The sequence below is a fragment of the Mytilus californianus genome, unplaced genomic scaffold, assembly GCF_021869535.1.
Source record: "Mytilus californianus isolate M0D057914Y unplaced genomic scaffold, xbMytCali1.0.p SCAF_5, whole genome shotgun sequence".
NCBI classification, from domain to species: Eukaryota; Metazoa; Mollusca; class Bivalvia; order Mytilida; family Mytilidae; genus Mytilus; species Mytilus californianus.
This window is the reverse complement of record NW_026262701.1, coordinates 25,089,241-25,105,808: the sequence shown is the minus strand read 5'-3', so window position 1 is coordinate 25,105,808 and position 16,568 is coordinate 25,089,241. Positions and strand designations below refer to the sequence as shown.

The 16,568-nt window shown below is 33.1% G+C and overlaps 1 protein-coding gene across 1 annotated transcript; it reads left to right on the top strand.

Annotated features, from left to right (window-relative positions):
• The first annotated feature begins 5,503 nt into the window (after window positions 1–5,503).
• On the top strand, window positions 5,504–10,361 carry LOC127702249 (heat shock 70 kDa protein 12B-like). Its single transcript, XM_052206364.1, has 5 exons — window positions 5,504–5,573; window positions 7,060–7,377; window positions 7,807–8,025; window positions 8,763–8,916; window positions 9,221–10,361. The coding sequence occupies exons 2-5, from the start codon at window positions 7,069–7,071 to the stop codon at window positions 10,270–10,272; spliced, it is 1,734 nt and encodes a 577-aa protein (XP_052062324.1). The 5' UTR covers window positions 5,504–5,573; window positions 7,060–7,068; the 3' UTR covers window positions 10,273–10,361.
• Window positions 10,362–16,568: the final 6,207 nt, after the last annotated feature.

Sequence of the window (16,568 nt, the reverse complement as noted above, 5' to 3'; positions counted from 1 at the left end):
CTCAATAATGACGACTTCAGTATGTATACTAAAGAAAATTAATGTATCCTGTTGAACTTACTTTAAATAAAGCTAATACTAACAATGACCACTGCCCTTTCCTCGATCTTGATATCTATATCATTAATGGAAAGCTTAATACTAAAATATATGATAAAAGAGATGATTTTTCATTTCCTATCGTTAATTATCCATTTTTAGATGGTGACGTTCCCTTGTCACCATCTTACGGTGTTTATATATCTCAACTTGTACGATTCGCTCGTGTATGTAACAATGTTTTAGATTTTAACGAGAGAAATTTATGTATTACTGAAAAATTATTACACAAACTAGTCAAATCATTTACTAAATTTTATCATCGGTATAAGGACATCATTCGTAAATATAGCTCAACATGCAGACTTCTTATACGTTCAGGTATTTCACATCCAATTTTTTATGGAAATATTCTTTATAAAGCACAAAAATGTCAGTATTCACCTCTGAAGCTAACAAAACCTTTAAATAGACTTATTAAGAAGGGATATAGTTACGATACTGTTGTCAGGTCATTAAAGATTGCATATTTTGGCGTTAATATTGATTCACTTATAGGGTCTCTGCATCGGCACTAAACACATTTATTAAAAAACCAGTTGTTGGCATGACACGGGTTATGTTCTTCTCATATATGTTATGATGGTATGATACTAAACCCCTAACGGGAAGGATTGTGCCTGATATTCATATGATGAAGACATAATCTTTCAATCAGTTTAGTTGAAGTCTGGAGCTGGCATGTCAGTTAACTGCTAGTAGTCTGTTGTTATTTATGTATTATTGTCATTTTGTTTATTTTCTTTGGTTACATCTTCTGACATCAGACTCGGACTTCTCTTGAACTGAATTTTAATGTGCGTATTGTTATGCGTTTACTTTTCTACATTGGCTAGAGGTATAGGGGGAGGGTTGAGATCTCATAAACATGTTTAACCCCGCCGCATTTTTGCGCCTGTCCCACGTCAGGAGCCTCTAGCCTTTGCTAGTCTTGTATTATTTTTAATTTTAGTTTCTTGTGTACAATTTGGAGTTTAGTATGACGTTCATTATCACTGAACTAGTATATATAATTGTTTAGGGGCCAGCTGAAGGACGCCTCCGGGTGCGGGAATTTCTCGCTGCATTGAAGACCTGTTGGTGACCTTCTGCTGTTGTCTGTTCTATGGTCGGGTTGTTGTCTCTTTGACACATTCCCCATTTCCATTCTCAATTTTACATAAATGAATCCACAAGTTGCTCTACAAGGAAACATAGTGCAATATGAAATTCAATTTGCATTGGTTCACATTTTTATTGATTTAAATGCTTCTTGTTACATGTGTAAGCATTGATGCTTTAATCATATAAGACTCCCTTCCATATTGGATATTTCTATGTTAGCTGATTTTCAATTCAACCACGTTGGCTGGTTTTGTATGCGGAACAATATATGCTTACGCTTTCAGAGCACCTGGCTTTATGGGATTACGTATTGCTCAAACCTTAGTTTTCAAAAATGTGTATACCTGACCACCTGATAGACTAAGTGTAAGCTTGTTGGTATTTTGAAGTTGTCTTGTAATAGTCTTGTAAAACAGGAAGTATCATTCATTCTTTACTAGATTTGCAATTTCTGTTTAGAGTTACAATGGATATCGATGAATTCCTAGCCTATTAAAAATTTCAAATTATCAAAATTCTTATTTGTTCGGATAAATATAACAGTGGAAAAAGATATTGTGCAGTTCTCAATATATGATAACTATTTCAAACGTTTTATTTATTTCTGTTCAGTTCAGATAATTGAACAAAGTTAATGTTATCGGAATGCTACAAGGTCGTCATTGTTCATGAACACATAAGATGGGGCAAGAGCTAAAAAAAACATGAAAAATCTGTGTGCCGAGTTGAGTATCACCGGATATCTTGAAAAGCATTATTTTAATAAGATTGTGACACACGTTATAAGTAAACACATTTGGTTTGTAAATCTGAGACAGTTTTTTAAGATGTACACTTTCCCACACAAATATTCCATAAACCGTTTTGTGTGAACGTGTTTCGGACTTGAACTGAACGTGTGCGTACAACTAGGAACTAGGATCATTAAAATGGAAACTTCCAAATTGCTGAAAACAAATTCTGTCACATGTGCAAAGATTTGGTTTAGAGGTTTTGGTATGCGTGTACAAAACGGGACATCACGAGTAAGCGTTTAAGGTGAAACTCTGTAATAAGGTTGTAGTAAGTATACAGTTTATTGAAGATTACTAGAAAATTTAATTAAAGAATTCTTTAGATTGCCAGTATAATATTGCTGCAAGTTCTAGCAAACTTATCTGTATCGACATATATAACACTAATTTTATCAAATAATTGTTTTACGTAAGTAAACCATTCATAATATATACCGTCTTTACATGTATTCTGCTAAATTTTGGCATGGTGCAAAGTGAAACCCTTTTTTAGTTTCTATGATTGTATGTTTTGTACACTTAATAAAAAAAAAACGGAAATTAGCAAATATTAATGCACATATGCAATTTATGTGTTAGACTATTTTTTATTAATTGACAAGATTCACATTATTTTATCTTATGTTTGTAAATTTCTATTGCAAATAAAGAGTTAGACATTTTTGTGATTTTTTTAATCACATACTACCTTAAGTGCGATTAAGAAGCTAAGAAAAATTCAATTGATGGTTCAATAGGCAAACCGAAAAGGTAAATTATTCATATGGAAGGGCTTTTTTTTTGTTAAGAAATTGTCTTTCCATTTTTAACAGTCTGTAATTGTTTGATGGTTTTGTTCTATACTACATGTATATGTGTTAGAGGGTTTAAGAACTGTATTCAAAAACGGTATACAATGTTTACACCGAAAATGTAACATTGATTTTGATAACATAGATCTTATAGTACTACTTATTTATTGAGTGTATACAAGGATATTTTATTGATAAATCTCATTGTTGTTATATGTATCAATGTTTTATCACAGTTTTACAGAGATTATTAATCTTAAGGTTTAAATCAAGTCTAAGTAATTATATATAGAAATTTTATCATTTATCAGCAAAAAGTTTAGATTTTGGCAATTAAACTAGAAAAAAAAGATAGTACAGCGATTCATATTGCTATACAAAAGCAGTGATATGGTATGAATTTGATGACAGAAAACTAGACACAACTAAGATTGCATTCCAAATCCATAACTATAAAACATATTCTGAAAGTCTTACTTCATCTGGAAATGAGAAAATGACACTATTCCTGTATTATCAAAATTAATTGCTCTTTTTTTTAACAAGAGAAAAGATAAATAATTATGTATAACTTCAATGTAAATCAGATCAGATGTAGTCGTCTCATATCTTCGTGGCTGACGCCCTTCTGATATGAGAAGACTAAATCTAATACATAATATACACAGTTGAAACATTTGACGTTATCAAAATTATGTAAGGTTATATAGACGATATGTATTTGGGTTTTCTTTCACAACCAATGAATTGAAAAAATTAGTGGCAATATCTTATTTGAGGAAACAAAATTTGATTTTAGGCCGGGCAGGGTGGTCATTGAAGAAATTGAGAAAAAAGTCATAATTGAAAATTGGTGGAAAAAATCAGGACGTGTATGATTTAGCAGCCAGTGTGTCGAAAAACAGTACCTACATATAATATCAAACTAACGCTTCATATTATTCTGTATTTGGCTCATCAGATGTACATTGGAGTCATCCTTTCGGAATATTTACGGACGCTGATCATCATGTGTTGGACCGTCACGGAATATCTATGCCACAGATAAGCATGGATATGTTCCAATTTGTATGATATCACCTAATGCAACTTATCGCCGATCTTATTTGCCATATTTTTGGATTGGTTTTCTTGTTGTTCTATCTTTAGTTTTCTGTGCATTGTTTTGTTTTTGTGTTTGTCTGTTCGTCGATTTTCTTTTTGACCATGGCGTAATCTGTTTTTATTTGACTTATTATTTTCCCCTTGATGTCTTCTTCACCTTTTTTTATCGCCAGAACTCATTTTCATCTAAACACCTCACTATCAATCATAACTAAACAAATAAACAACCATATCATTTGAACAAATATATTTTCAAAACTAAAGTATTATAACTAAAATTTAAATCAAATAAACATAGGTACTCAAAATGTAGTCAACTAATGTGCCACTGCAAAATACACTTTTTCCCGTTTTATGTAGAATAACGCTAAATGTACGTACTTTTGTAAAAGCAATTAATAATCAACAAGAAATCTTGACAACTATTTGATTTAGTTCAGCTCATCATTTTCAACGATTTATGTGATTTGTGTACTTTTTCACTACCTCAGTTTGTTGTGTAATTTCTCTATCGACTTATGATTTTTGATCGCACCCCTTGTTTCTTCCCCTCTCTTGTTTCTCCCCCTCTCACTGTAAGTCTATATCTAGCTTGTTAAATTGTTATTATATTGAGTTGAATATGAGATAAAAAACAACATCTCAACAAATATTTGTCAGAATTGAATATATTTCTACAAGCCACTAGTAATCGAACTTATATCTGGTGTTAGCTTCCAGTTTATGTAAATACTTGATGGATACTGTATATGCTTAATATGAATAAGAAGATCTGGTATGAGTGCCTATGAGACAACTCTCCATCCAAGTCACAATGTATAAAAAGTTAATAATTATAGGTCAAAGTACGGCCTTCAACACGGAGCCTTGGCTCACACCGAACATCAAGCTATAAAGGGCCCCAAAATGACTAGTGTAAAACAATAATGTTCCATCATTGTGAGAAATAACTATACTTACAACTTACAACTCCCGTTAGCGCCATGTGTCGCATAATAATCGAAAATAACTAAAGTTCCAAAGAATTTTTAACAATAGTTCTTGCTCTTGAAGGTCTCAAAAATGATATGAAAATGCAGGTGTGGCATAAATCTGCCAATAAGACCATTATCCACCTGAGACAAAATGACGTAATATTTGTTTCATTTCTAATTACTATAAAACCGATCGGTTGACTATTCTACATATTGCAAGTTTGAGTATTTGTGAAAAATTAAGAGCAGCAACTTATAAAACAAAGTTCGGCTCTAGATTGGAACGAGAATATTATAAGATCCCAGATCGCCTCTATATGCTTTTTCATTCCATGGCAATGGAAGATACTTTTGAGTTTGAAGAGAACTTTTACCAGACGCAAAGGTCACAAGCGGTAAGAGCTATACAGGTATTATTTGGCAGATAATGTTCACTAAGATAAATGTTGATTTTAAGATATTTTCGCACCCCTCCCCCCTTTTCTCCCTTTTCTACAGTGGAAATTGGGTTTGCATTACCTATGAGTCCCCTATTCAACGGTTTTTATTGTGACCAGTTACCCGTTCATTTGCCACCTGTATTTTTATATTTGATCAGTCAGCCGACACTGTTTAACTTATGATAATAAAGTTTAACATATGATAATAAAATCAATCAACTATCATAACAGGTAATTTACTTCCCGTTTAACCGTAAACAAAATAAGGTAGGTTTTTACTGAAATCTGATTGTTTCCTCCTTCATTGCAACAATAAAAATTTACTTTTTCCACTTATAATTGATCAATCGCTAATTAATGTGACAGTCAACATGCAAATGTATAAAATAAGTTTGATATGCTTGTCTTGACACATGTTACTTTCAGTTTACGTATAGTTCAGACACCCTATAAAGTATCATTAGTACCTTTTAATATGTGCTTCAGTGGCAACGATCAAGTTATTGTATCCATCCAGTAGATACCTAATCAAAATTACAGAATATTTTTTTGGCAAGCAACATTATATCTTTTTATAGATGAGTTGAGTAGGCTATCAAAATTATACCAGAATTTCAGCATTGCATGAATTAAATATTTAAAATGTTTATTGGAAATAACCTTCATTTTTTAAGGCCATATTCAACATTAAAACTCTATCTACTACATATACACAACAAATCTTCGTGATGCATTAAACTATCATCCAGAAACGCTTCATACATCACAACCAACAAAAACAAAAAACAAAAAACAAATGTCATCTAGAAACACTTCATATATTACACCCAACAAAACAAGAAACAAATATCATCTAGAAACATTTCATACATCACACGCAACAAAACAAAAAATAAATGTCATCTAGAAACACTTCATACATCACAACCAACAAAACAAAAAAACAAATGTCATCTAAAGGTCAACGTACGATTTTCATATGGTGGCCTTGGGCTGTTTTCTGGTCCTTGGTAGGGTTGTAGTCTCTTTGACACATTCCCCATTTCCATTCTCAATTTTACATATGTCAAGCTTTAATTCACAATGTTGTGGACAATAGAAATAAGAAGATGTGGTATGAGTGGCAATGAGACAACTCTCCATCCAAGTAACAATGTGTAAAAAGTTAACAATTACAGGTTCAACACGGAGCCTTGGCTCACACCGAACAGCAAGCTATAAAGAGCCCCAAAATGACTAGTGTAAAACAATTCAAACAAGAAAACCAACTGTCTAATCTATATAAAAAAAATGAGAAACAAGAAACACTTATGAACCACATCAACAAACAAAACCACTGAACAACAGGCTCCTGACTTAGGACAGGTGCAAACAAATGCAGCGGGTTTAAACGTTTTAACAGGCGCCAACCTTCATTCTAACATGCAACAGTAGTGAAACATTACAACATAGAAAGACACACTGTTGAGAATGGTTTAAATGCAGAATAAATAATTCCTTAAATGGCATTAAAACATTAAAATATAATTACTAAAGTTTCCTGACTTCGGACATTCATACGACCATGTTGAGGTGTTAAACTAGTTTATGAGGACTCTGTCCTCCATCTTTTAATTTCAACATAAAACCAGTTTAGAAAAATCCCTTTAACTATAAAATACCGGTTCAATAGACACCGAAACCACAAGCACAAGTCAGATAATGGCTTTCTATGTCTTTTATCATGTATGGTTCTATCTTTTTCTATTTCAAGTTATACAATATGGCTTCAGACAAGACTATGCTAGTCGCAGCAATAGATTTTGGCACCACTTATTCTGGCTACGCATTTTCACTTCGACATACTTACGAGAAGGACCCGCTGAAAATTCACGCAAACCAAGCTTGGAATGCCGGTGGTCGACAGCTTATGTCATTGAAAACACCGACATGTCTACTGCTAGACGACAATAAAAAATTTGTATCATTTGGATACGAGGCAGAAAATGAATACGCAAACCTGGCTATGGACGGAGAACAGAATAAATATTACTATTTCTACAGATTTAAAATGAAACTTCATAATAATAAGGTAAAATTGATGATGTTGCATTTCTGTTTGGTTAATTAATGTTTGAACTGACATTTACACAATTAACGCAATAACTTTAGTTTCATTTGGGGAAAATAATTTTCTAAAGATTTATGTAATTGTATGCTTGTAAGTTTTCTAATAATGGATAATACTAACAAAACAATTAATTACAATTATTCTAATAAAAATCCGGTATAGATTCAAGAGGGGCGCATCCAGCTATCTCCCGCACACACAACCTAAAATATGAAAAATATGAAATCCAGGTAGATATACAGTCTATTTTGTGTCAAAATAAGGTCCTCTTTATCCTAATTCTCATTCCCCCCCTCCCCCCAAAAAAAGAAATAACAACATCAAATCCTGAATCCGCGCCTGGAAAAAAACTTATATTTCATCCATTGTACAGTTTGTTACTCTTTGTAGCACATTACCAGCGATATGGCTGTAGAAGATATAACCGGGAGAACCCTTCCAGCAATAGATGTATTCTCTTTATCCATCAGAGCATTAAAGGACCACTTGCTTGAGGAATTAGAGAAACAAGGGACTGGACTAAAAGTTGATGAAATAAAATGGGTTCTTACAGTACCCGCAATTTGGTCGGATTCAGCAAAGCAGTTTATGCGTGCTAGTGCTGAAAAGGTATTATTGAAAATATATTTGCGTGATGTTCTATAGTTTTTTCTTTTGTATTCATAGAAATTATGCGGTTCATTTATCTTAATCTGTTATATTGTTTATCAAAACAATTTGAATTTATTAAGCAGCTACCCCTGTTAAACCTTAAAATGAGCTTCCCTCAAAACCATCAAAAATTGATTGCAATTTGTGGGGATTTTTTTTCTACATGCGTTTTACTGTCGCTCCTATTCTTCCGTGCAAACTTTTTTGGTATGTTTAACCCTTTGAAATACATGTTGTGAGTACGCTACTGGTCAGCTACTTGTAATAAAATTGAGAATGGAAATGGGGAATGTGTCAAAGAGACAACAACCCGACCACAGAACAGACAACAGCAGAAGGCCACCAACAGGTCTTCAATGCAGCGAGAAATTCCCGCACCCGGAGGCGTCCTTCAGCTGGCCCCTAAACAAATATATATACTAGTTCAGTGATAATGAACGCCATACTAAACTCCAAATTGTACACAAGAAACTAAAATTAAAAATAATACAAGACTAACAAAGGCTAGAGGCTCCTGACTTGGGACAGGCGCAAAAATGCGGCGGGGTTAAACATGTTTATGAGATCTCAACCCGCCCCCTATACAGAAAACGTCAAATTCAAAATTGTGTTGCACCACTATTTTTACTATAACGTGTATAATGAATATTTCCAAGACGTTGTAAATATGTATAAATTAGAGATTATAATTACAGGCAGAAATACCTGGAGAACGACTTCTGATAGCATTAGAACCAGAGGCCGCATCTATATATTGTCAACATCTTCCTATAGAGAAACTTCAAGGAGCTGGTACTGGATTTACAATGTCCAGAAAAGGAACAAAATTCATGATAATTGATTTAGGCGGTACGTTTTATTTATGAAATTTGTATCAAAAGTAACTCTACAAAGATCGATTATGTATCAACGTTCCATTTCGAACATAGTAGCTGTTTTCATACTATTTTCGTTAGATTAATTCAACATTTAAATCATGCATTAAATGCATATCTTTGACTTGTGGTTAAATCAAACACTGTCTCCTTTATTATGCTCTTAGTTTTATTTAAATTTGCTTTTCCCATGCATTGGGATTTTCGATCTATTCTTCAACATTTTTGAAGAAAAAAAATCTAAATTATTACTATTAATAAAATTTATTTTATGGTAGGTGGTACTGCTGATATAACTGTCCATGAAAAACTTGATGGAACAAGACTGAAGGAATTGTGTAAAGCTTCGGGAGATGCATGTGGAGGGACATCGGTTGACAATGCATTCTTCCAAACATTTGTGAAAATTCTTGGTGGGCCAGTAATGAGAAAACTACAGAAAGAGTACACATCGTCTTACATGGATCTTTTTAGAGAGTTTGAGACAGTGAAACGAACTATTAAAACTAGCACATCGGGGAAAGTTAATTTTACAGTCCCATACGTTGTTTTGGATCAAATCTGTAAGGACAATTTGGACGAAGATTTTCCAAAAACAGTAAAGGCATCAACACTTGCAGACAAGTTATCTATTCTCGGCGACAAGATACGTTTCGATGCTGAATTTATGAAATCACTTTACAAACCAACAATCGATAACATCATTGCGCATGTTAAGGATGTGCTTCGAAAGAAAGAATCAAGCGATGCTAAAACTTTTCTTCTTGTGGGTGGATTTTCCGAATCGCCAATGATTCAAGAGGCAATCCGAAAAGCATTTCCCAATATACGAGTAATCGTACCAGAAGATTCTGGTATTTCAGTTCTTAAAGGAGCTGTGTTGTTTGGCCATAGACCAGATTTTATATCGTCTCGTATTGCAAGATATACTTACGGTGTTAAGATCACGCCGGAATTTGATCCAGCAAAACACGATGAAAGAAAAACATTCAGAATTGGGAATGTTGCACATTGTAATGATGTTTTTAGTAGTTTCATGAAAGCAGACACGTCTGTACTAGCAGGTCAAAAGGTCATGGAGGTTTATACCACGACTACGCCCTTGCAGTCACAAATGGGATTGCGTGTGTACTGTACACCACTTGAAGACCCAAAGTATGTCGATGATGATGGATGCTCTCTTCTTGGCGAATTGGACGTTACTGTGCCTAACCCGTCACTCGCAGAGCACCACTTGGCTGTCGAATTTCACTTTGGAAATACTGAACTAAGCGTAACAGCAGTGGAAATTCCGTCCTTAACACCATGCAAGGCAAAATTTAAATTATGATTTCAACATCTTCCTTCCTTTTTGGACGGTTAACCATTCATGAATTTGTATATGATCATAACAAAGGTGTATTAGATTCTTTCCATATTTGTTCTGTTTTATTGATATCACATGAAAAAAGTAAAATAACTAAAATACCGAACTCCAAGGAAAATTTAAAACGGAAAATCCCATATCAAATGGCAAAAACAAAAACTCAAACACATCAAACGAATGGAAAACAACTGTCATAGTCCTGACTTGGTACAGGCATTTCCTTATGTAGAAAATGGTGGATTAAACCTGGTTTAAAAGATACAAAAATAAGTTATCATCAAAGTCTCGCCAGAAAATATGAAAATACAAATATAGTCCCTAGCCCAGTGTGGACAGTGAATAACTTGCATTTTTTTCAACAACCTCCAAATTTTTTTTTTTAATATTAGTAAAAAAAATATTAAGGAGGATCATGAATTTAAAGTAAAGTAGTGATTTGGTCCAGTTGAATAAAGGTCAAAAATCAGTATATTTGAAGCAGTCAAACTGGATTTTAGACCCCTTCACATATAGTCCATATAGTTAGAGCTGGTAGACTTTTCTATAAACTCATCATAGATACCAAGATTACAACTTTGCACGCCAGACGCTTTCGTCTACAAAAGACTCATCAGTGACGCTCGAATCAAAAAAGCTAAACATTTAAAAAAGTAAGAAGTATAATTTTGATGTCATTTGTCCCAAAAGTTGTACAGAATACTGTAAAAATCTTATTGAAATAGAGCAGGTGCAATATTTTTAATTTGCATTTATTTTCGGAAAGAAATGCACAACGAAATAATTGCGTTCCAGGGCCATTTGTAAGGAAATGCTGAAGTTCTCTACAATCGTCCAGAAACAACGAAGAATCTAGAAATAAGACGGTAAACAACTACAAAAAGAATCCAGAACACATACGTACACTAAAAGGACTGATTACTAAATCCCGTGCATGTGAATCGATGAGCAAAAGTCTGAACGAAAGTCTGAATTCAAATATTCAATAACCCCTGAACAACACTGAAAACTATTCAATATAATATGATATAGCTTCACAACTCCTAACATAGAGTGCATTTCTTTCTAACACAAACGATGCAAACGGCTAAGCGCACATGTTTTGATCATTTGTTTCTAACATACGTTTGCATAGTTTACATAAATTTTGACAAACTATGCACTCGCTAAAAATGCGTCTACAGTTTGTCGTTCATCGTTTGTTAGTACAAACGCTACATTTGTTTCTAACTTCAACCTGATTAAACGATGTATTTGTTTCTACGTTTGCAAAAAGTCTGTTTACCAACAACATGTACATGCATAATTGGAAGTTCATCCAGGGACAGTAAACACTGATTTAACGATGTATTTGTTTCTACTTTTGTAGCGTTTAGTAAACAACAACAAACGCCACACAACGTTTACAAAATTTTGGTTAGAAAGAAATGCACTCATAATATATAAATATATCCATACACGCAAACTTATTGTACACAAAGGTGCTGACGGACGGGCTGTTCAAGAGTTTTGAAGGACATCCACCGAAGGTTGAAGGGGCTCTGAAAATGTATCATTAATATTTTATAAAGAATTTCATTGTCGTTGCTATTCACTATTACCTTAACCATTTTATGAATTATTTATAAGAATAAGATTTTAAAAACTCAAAACACACGGCCGCGGTAATCAACAAACTATGTGACGTATTCGCTGTTTGTCGAAAGTTTTATTTCTAATACTGACGCCAAGTAGTTTTTAATTCATATCATCAAGCTAACAGACTCGAGAAGTTTTAAGTATTTCATTTGAAATGCAAATTTCTTTTATTTCCTGACTACACATGATAAGACTTCAGGGACAAAATAGAACTTGGCCTGTTTCCATTTGAATCATAAAACCATGTTTGGTTTGTATTTACTCAATCTCAATATATACGTCCTATAATATATAGTCTGCAACAAATGTTCACATACTGAAATGTCTCGCCTGCACTAGTAAACAAATTTTGATCTGAACAGCTCTTAAAGACTGAACAATGAATTATTAAGTTATTTTCAGTCTTTCAGTCAATTTCCATACTTATCCACTGCGGTAAATTCAGTTCCGCTTGCAGTCGATGAAGATTTGTTCAGTCTATGATCAGACTGTTCAGTAGTTTATATTTACCTGTACATGTCAAAATCATACTGAATTGTCTGAAAAGCAACTGGACAGTACTGAATTGACTTGTGACTGAATATTATGCTGAAAGTGTATTTATATATAGGTATAACAGAAAATAAACATCATTAAAGTTCTTTGAAAAATAAGATCAAGATCAGAAAAACCCTGTCAGATGCACCTTACAATCATTCTATACACTCAAGTGATATGACCTATTACATATTATACGGTATCTGGGAAACGGACCTTATCAAAAAAGCTTAAACGTTGCCCAAAGAAACCTGTATATGAGATCAAATGAACTCAATCATACGGAAATGTTCACCTCACAATCATTCTATACACTCACATATTGGTATCTCGAAATATTATATATGAAACGGTTTTAACCACAAAGCAGGAATTGACCAATTTACCATGACATTGAGGTCATGCATGGTCAAATGAGCACTGTCAGCAGACAGGCATGTCCAATTAAACATTTTTCTACATATCGAATATAGTTCACCTTTTATAAATCAGGCGGAAACCCAGTTGAAATTAAACAAAAGAAATGGAACTCTTTGTTAGAGAAGGTCAAAAAGGCCAAGTTGGTAAATTTGAATGGTTTACAACTGTTTCTATGGGCTTTTAAAGTTTAATGAATGTGCCTAATTTAGGATTTTATGCATCTTATGTATGTGTTTTTACTTAAATTATGGTATGGAGCTTCGAGATATTTGTAAACTTTTAAATTATAGACAAATTTTCACAAAACAGTCGATTGTGGTAGGTGCAAATACATGTAGATCTTTTTTGTGCATAACTATATAAATTCCGCCGAAAAAAATTCCAAAAGAAAGATAATAGATTGATCTTATTAAAGCATTAATTTGAATTTTTGCTCCCGGCGACAGTTTTTTGTGAAAAAAAAACCAAAATGGGCGATAATTTCATCGAAAAGAGAAAGTGAGTACACGTTTTATGTTCAACGTGTTTGAGTTTACTACTCTGTCTTCAAACCGTATAAAATAAAAATATATGATACATCATCTCGCTTCAGATTCTATTATTTTTATATATTTAGGCTACAGGTTGATAAAATAATATTAAAACTTGATGATTTACAGTACTAAAAAATGAAATATGTGGGTCAAGTGAAATACCTTTCTAATGAGTCATAGCAACAGAGTATGTATGTTCGAATAACAAATCTTTACTAAAAGTGCTTGACAACAGACTTTTCAAGTGGATCTTAAAAATGCATAACTTAAAAAAAAAATTATTTTTTGTGTGTGTTATCTAGGGTAACCGACTGGAACAAACTACCGGATAACATTGTAAATTACACTTCAGTAGACTCTTTCAAATCTTCAATTCCAAAGCATCAATATTAACTCAACTATTACATCATACTTAATTATACAAAGCTTTTTTTCATTTTTTCGTATTTTTTAAAGATTGTATATATATCAATCTATTTCTTGTTGTAAGTTTCATCCTGTGACATAATCTTCAATTTGTTGAAGGCGGTCACTATATGGTAGAAAAAAAAATAGAATAGAATAAGTCTTCAACCTCTGAAAATTTATGTCTGCCCTTCCTCGAAATATTTAATTAGAATTTTTAAAAATATTTTTGAACTTTCAAAAATTCACCCTGACAACCGATCAGACAATAGTTTTAAGTTGACCTAATTCATAAAAGTACATTAGATGATGCTCAATAGCTAGTAGATACATTTGTCTTTTAAAATACAACAGGCATATAAGGATCGTAATGGTGCTATGTGGATAAATTTATCGGTTTTCAAGAGCTAAATTGACAGCGCGTCATCACTACAATGGCTTCCATTTTTACGGTTTTAAAAATTAAGTTGCGTAATGGAGAGATAATTTTTACGAAGTAGAATCTTGACTGAAATAGTATCCGATAAACGGACCTAATCAATCAATCACACGCAAAAAAGTGCACCAATGAACTTTAATAATGAGTTCGAGGAAAGATGAGCGCTGTCAGAAGGACACAACACCTATCGTCTTATTCAACCTGAACAGTTGACCTATTGCTTAATGATTCGGAGAAAAGGTCCTCATCACAAAAGCTTAACATTGGCTAATGAACCATAAAATGAGATCAAGGTCAGGTGAACCCTAAGACTTTTACACATTACTCACAATATATTATCAGTGACCGGTTGGAATTGATAGTAAACAACATTATTTCTAGTATATGTATGTTAATATAACACAGAAAAACGCAAAAATAATTGAAATTAATAGAAAATAAAATAACGGACTTTTGAAGTAAGATGGAAGGGCTAAAAAAAAATGACCTGTTCCCAAGTACCTATGGTTGGACCATGAAAATGAGTTGAAAGTCAGACTCAAAATAACTATTACTAATAAACAGACCTTAAGACACGTGTATTAACGTTAAAAAAATGAACCATGAAAATAAGGCCAAGGTCATGTGAATTCTCGGAAACTGTGGAAACTTACAACTTCCAATAATTCTAAATATCATTTGTTGCAGGTGAGACAATACAATTAATACGTTTTCAGACAAGTTCAAGTTTTATAACTAAAAGTGTTACATGTATTGAAGGTTATGAATTTGGTGATGTCTCAGTGTTAGACAGAAGACATTTGCACTTCCGTTATTGGATAATGCATCATCATGGAATATTGCTCAGACATGTTGATCAAAGTAAATAAGCAGGACTATCTGGAGAGAAAAACTCATCGAATTAATACTCGGTTTTGGTCAAGTTCGTGTAAATCAATTTTCAGTTTTCTGTGTAGTGTTTTGTGGACTGTTGTTGTCTTTTTATCATTTTTGTTGACATGGTGTTGTCTGTTTTTAAGTGAGTTTTTATAGTCCCTTTCGTATCTTCTCCCTCTTTTAAATTAGCATCTGAAATCTTAACTTTGATGTAAAACCTAGTATACGTAATGTGTTTTTAAAACTTAATCTGTCAATGAACTGTGAAATATTGATCATGTAATAAATTTATATCACATGACCGGTGCTACTGGTTCTGCACAAATAATTATATGGTCTGTTTATGTATTTTAGTGTCTTAGAACTGATTATAGATGGGCACACACACGCAGAAGTGTCACTGTACACGATCTAAATCCAACAGTCCCATCAACGTCATTTACCAGCACTAAAAACTTTATGTTGAACAAAAAGTTAAATCACAAAAATACTGAACTCCGAGGAAAATTCAAAACGGAAAGTCCCTAATCAAATGGCGAAATCAAAAGCTCAAACACATCAAACGAATAGAAACAACTGTCACATTCCTGACTTGGTACAGCCATTTTCTTATGTAGAAAATGGTGGATTGAACCTGGTTTTATAGCGCTTAACCTCTCACTTGTATGACAGTCGCATCAAATTCCATTATACTGACAACGATGCGTGAATGAAACAAAGACATGAGAATATAGGGGTACAGCAGTCAACACGGTGTCACAATCTTAATCACAACAAAACAAACAAATATTTAACAAGGAAGCACAAAAAAGCATATATCACATTTAACAAAAGTTAATGAGATATCTACAAATTAAAGATAAATTATTACAACTCAAGAACAATAAAAGTTGATCTTAGTTTTGTGGTAATAAGTATTGTGTATAGGTTTTATGTTTGGTTGGAGCAAACTTAAGTTACAGAACGGAAACAAAAACTTTTGCAATTTTTCGATTTATAAAGGGGCATAACTCAATAATGGTTAAAGTGACACTACCCAATACAACTTGTGTTTTATCAGTGGAAGGCAAATAAAACATTGCATTGTATAAAGCATTGATTGTAGTTGATTCAACTATAATCATGGACAAAGGAAGAAAACTCCAATTTTAATAAAATGCTTCGCTAGGCGCAGCTTGATACGATCGCAGAGGTCGAACCCTGAACAGTTGGGGCAAGTATGGACACAACATTCAAGCTTGATACAGCACTGAATTTGGATTGTGATTAAATATTTGACACAGCATAGGTTTCTGACACAGAATGAATGTGGTCTAGGAACTTAAAAAATTTTTAATTTACCTATTCAAACCATATCATTATTATCTGCTTTTATATATAAATCAGAAATAACCTATTTAAAATGGAAAATTTTA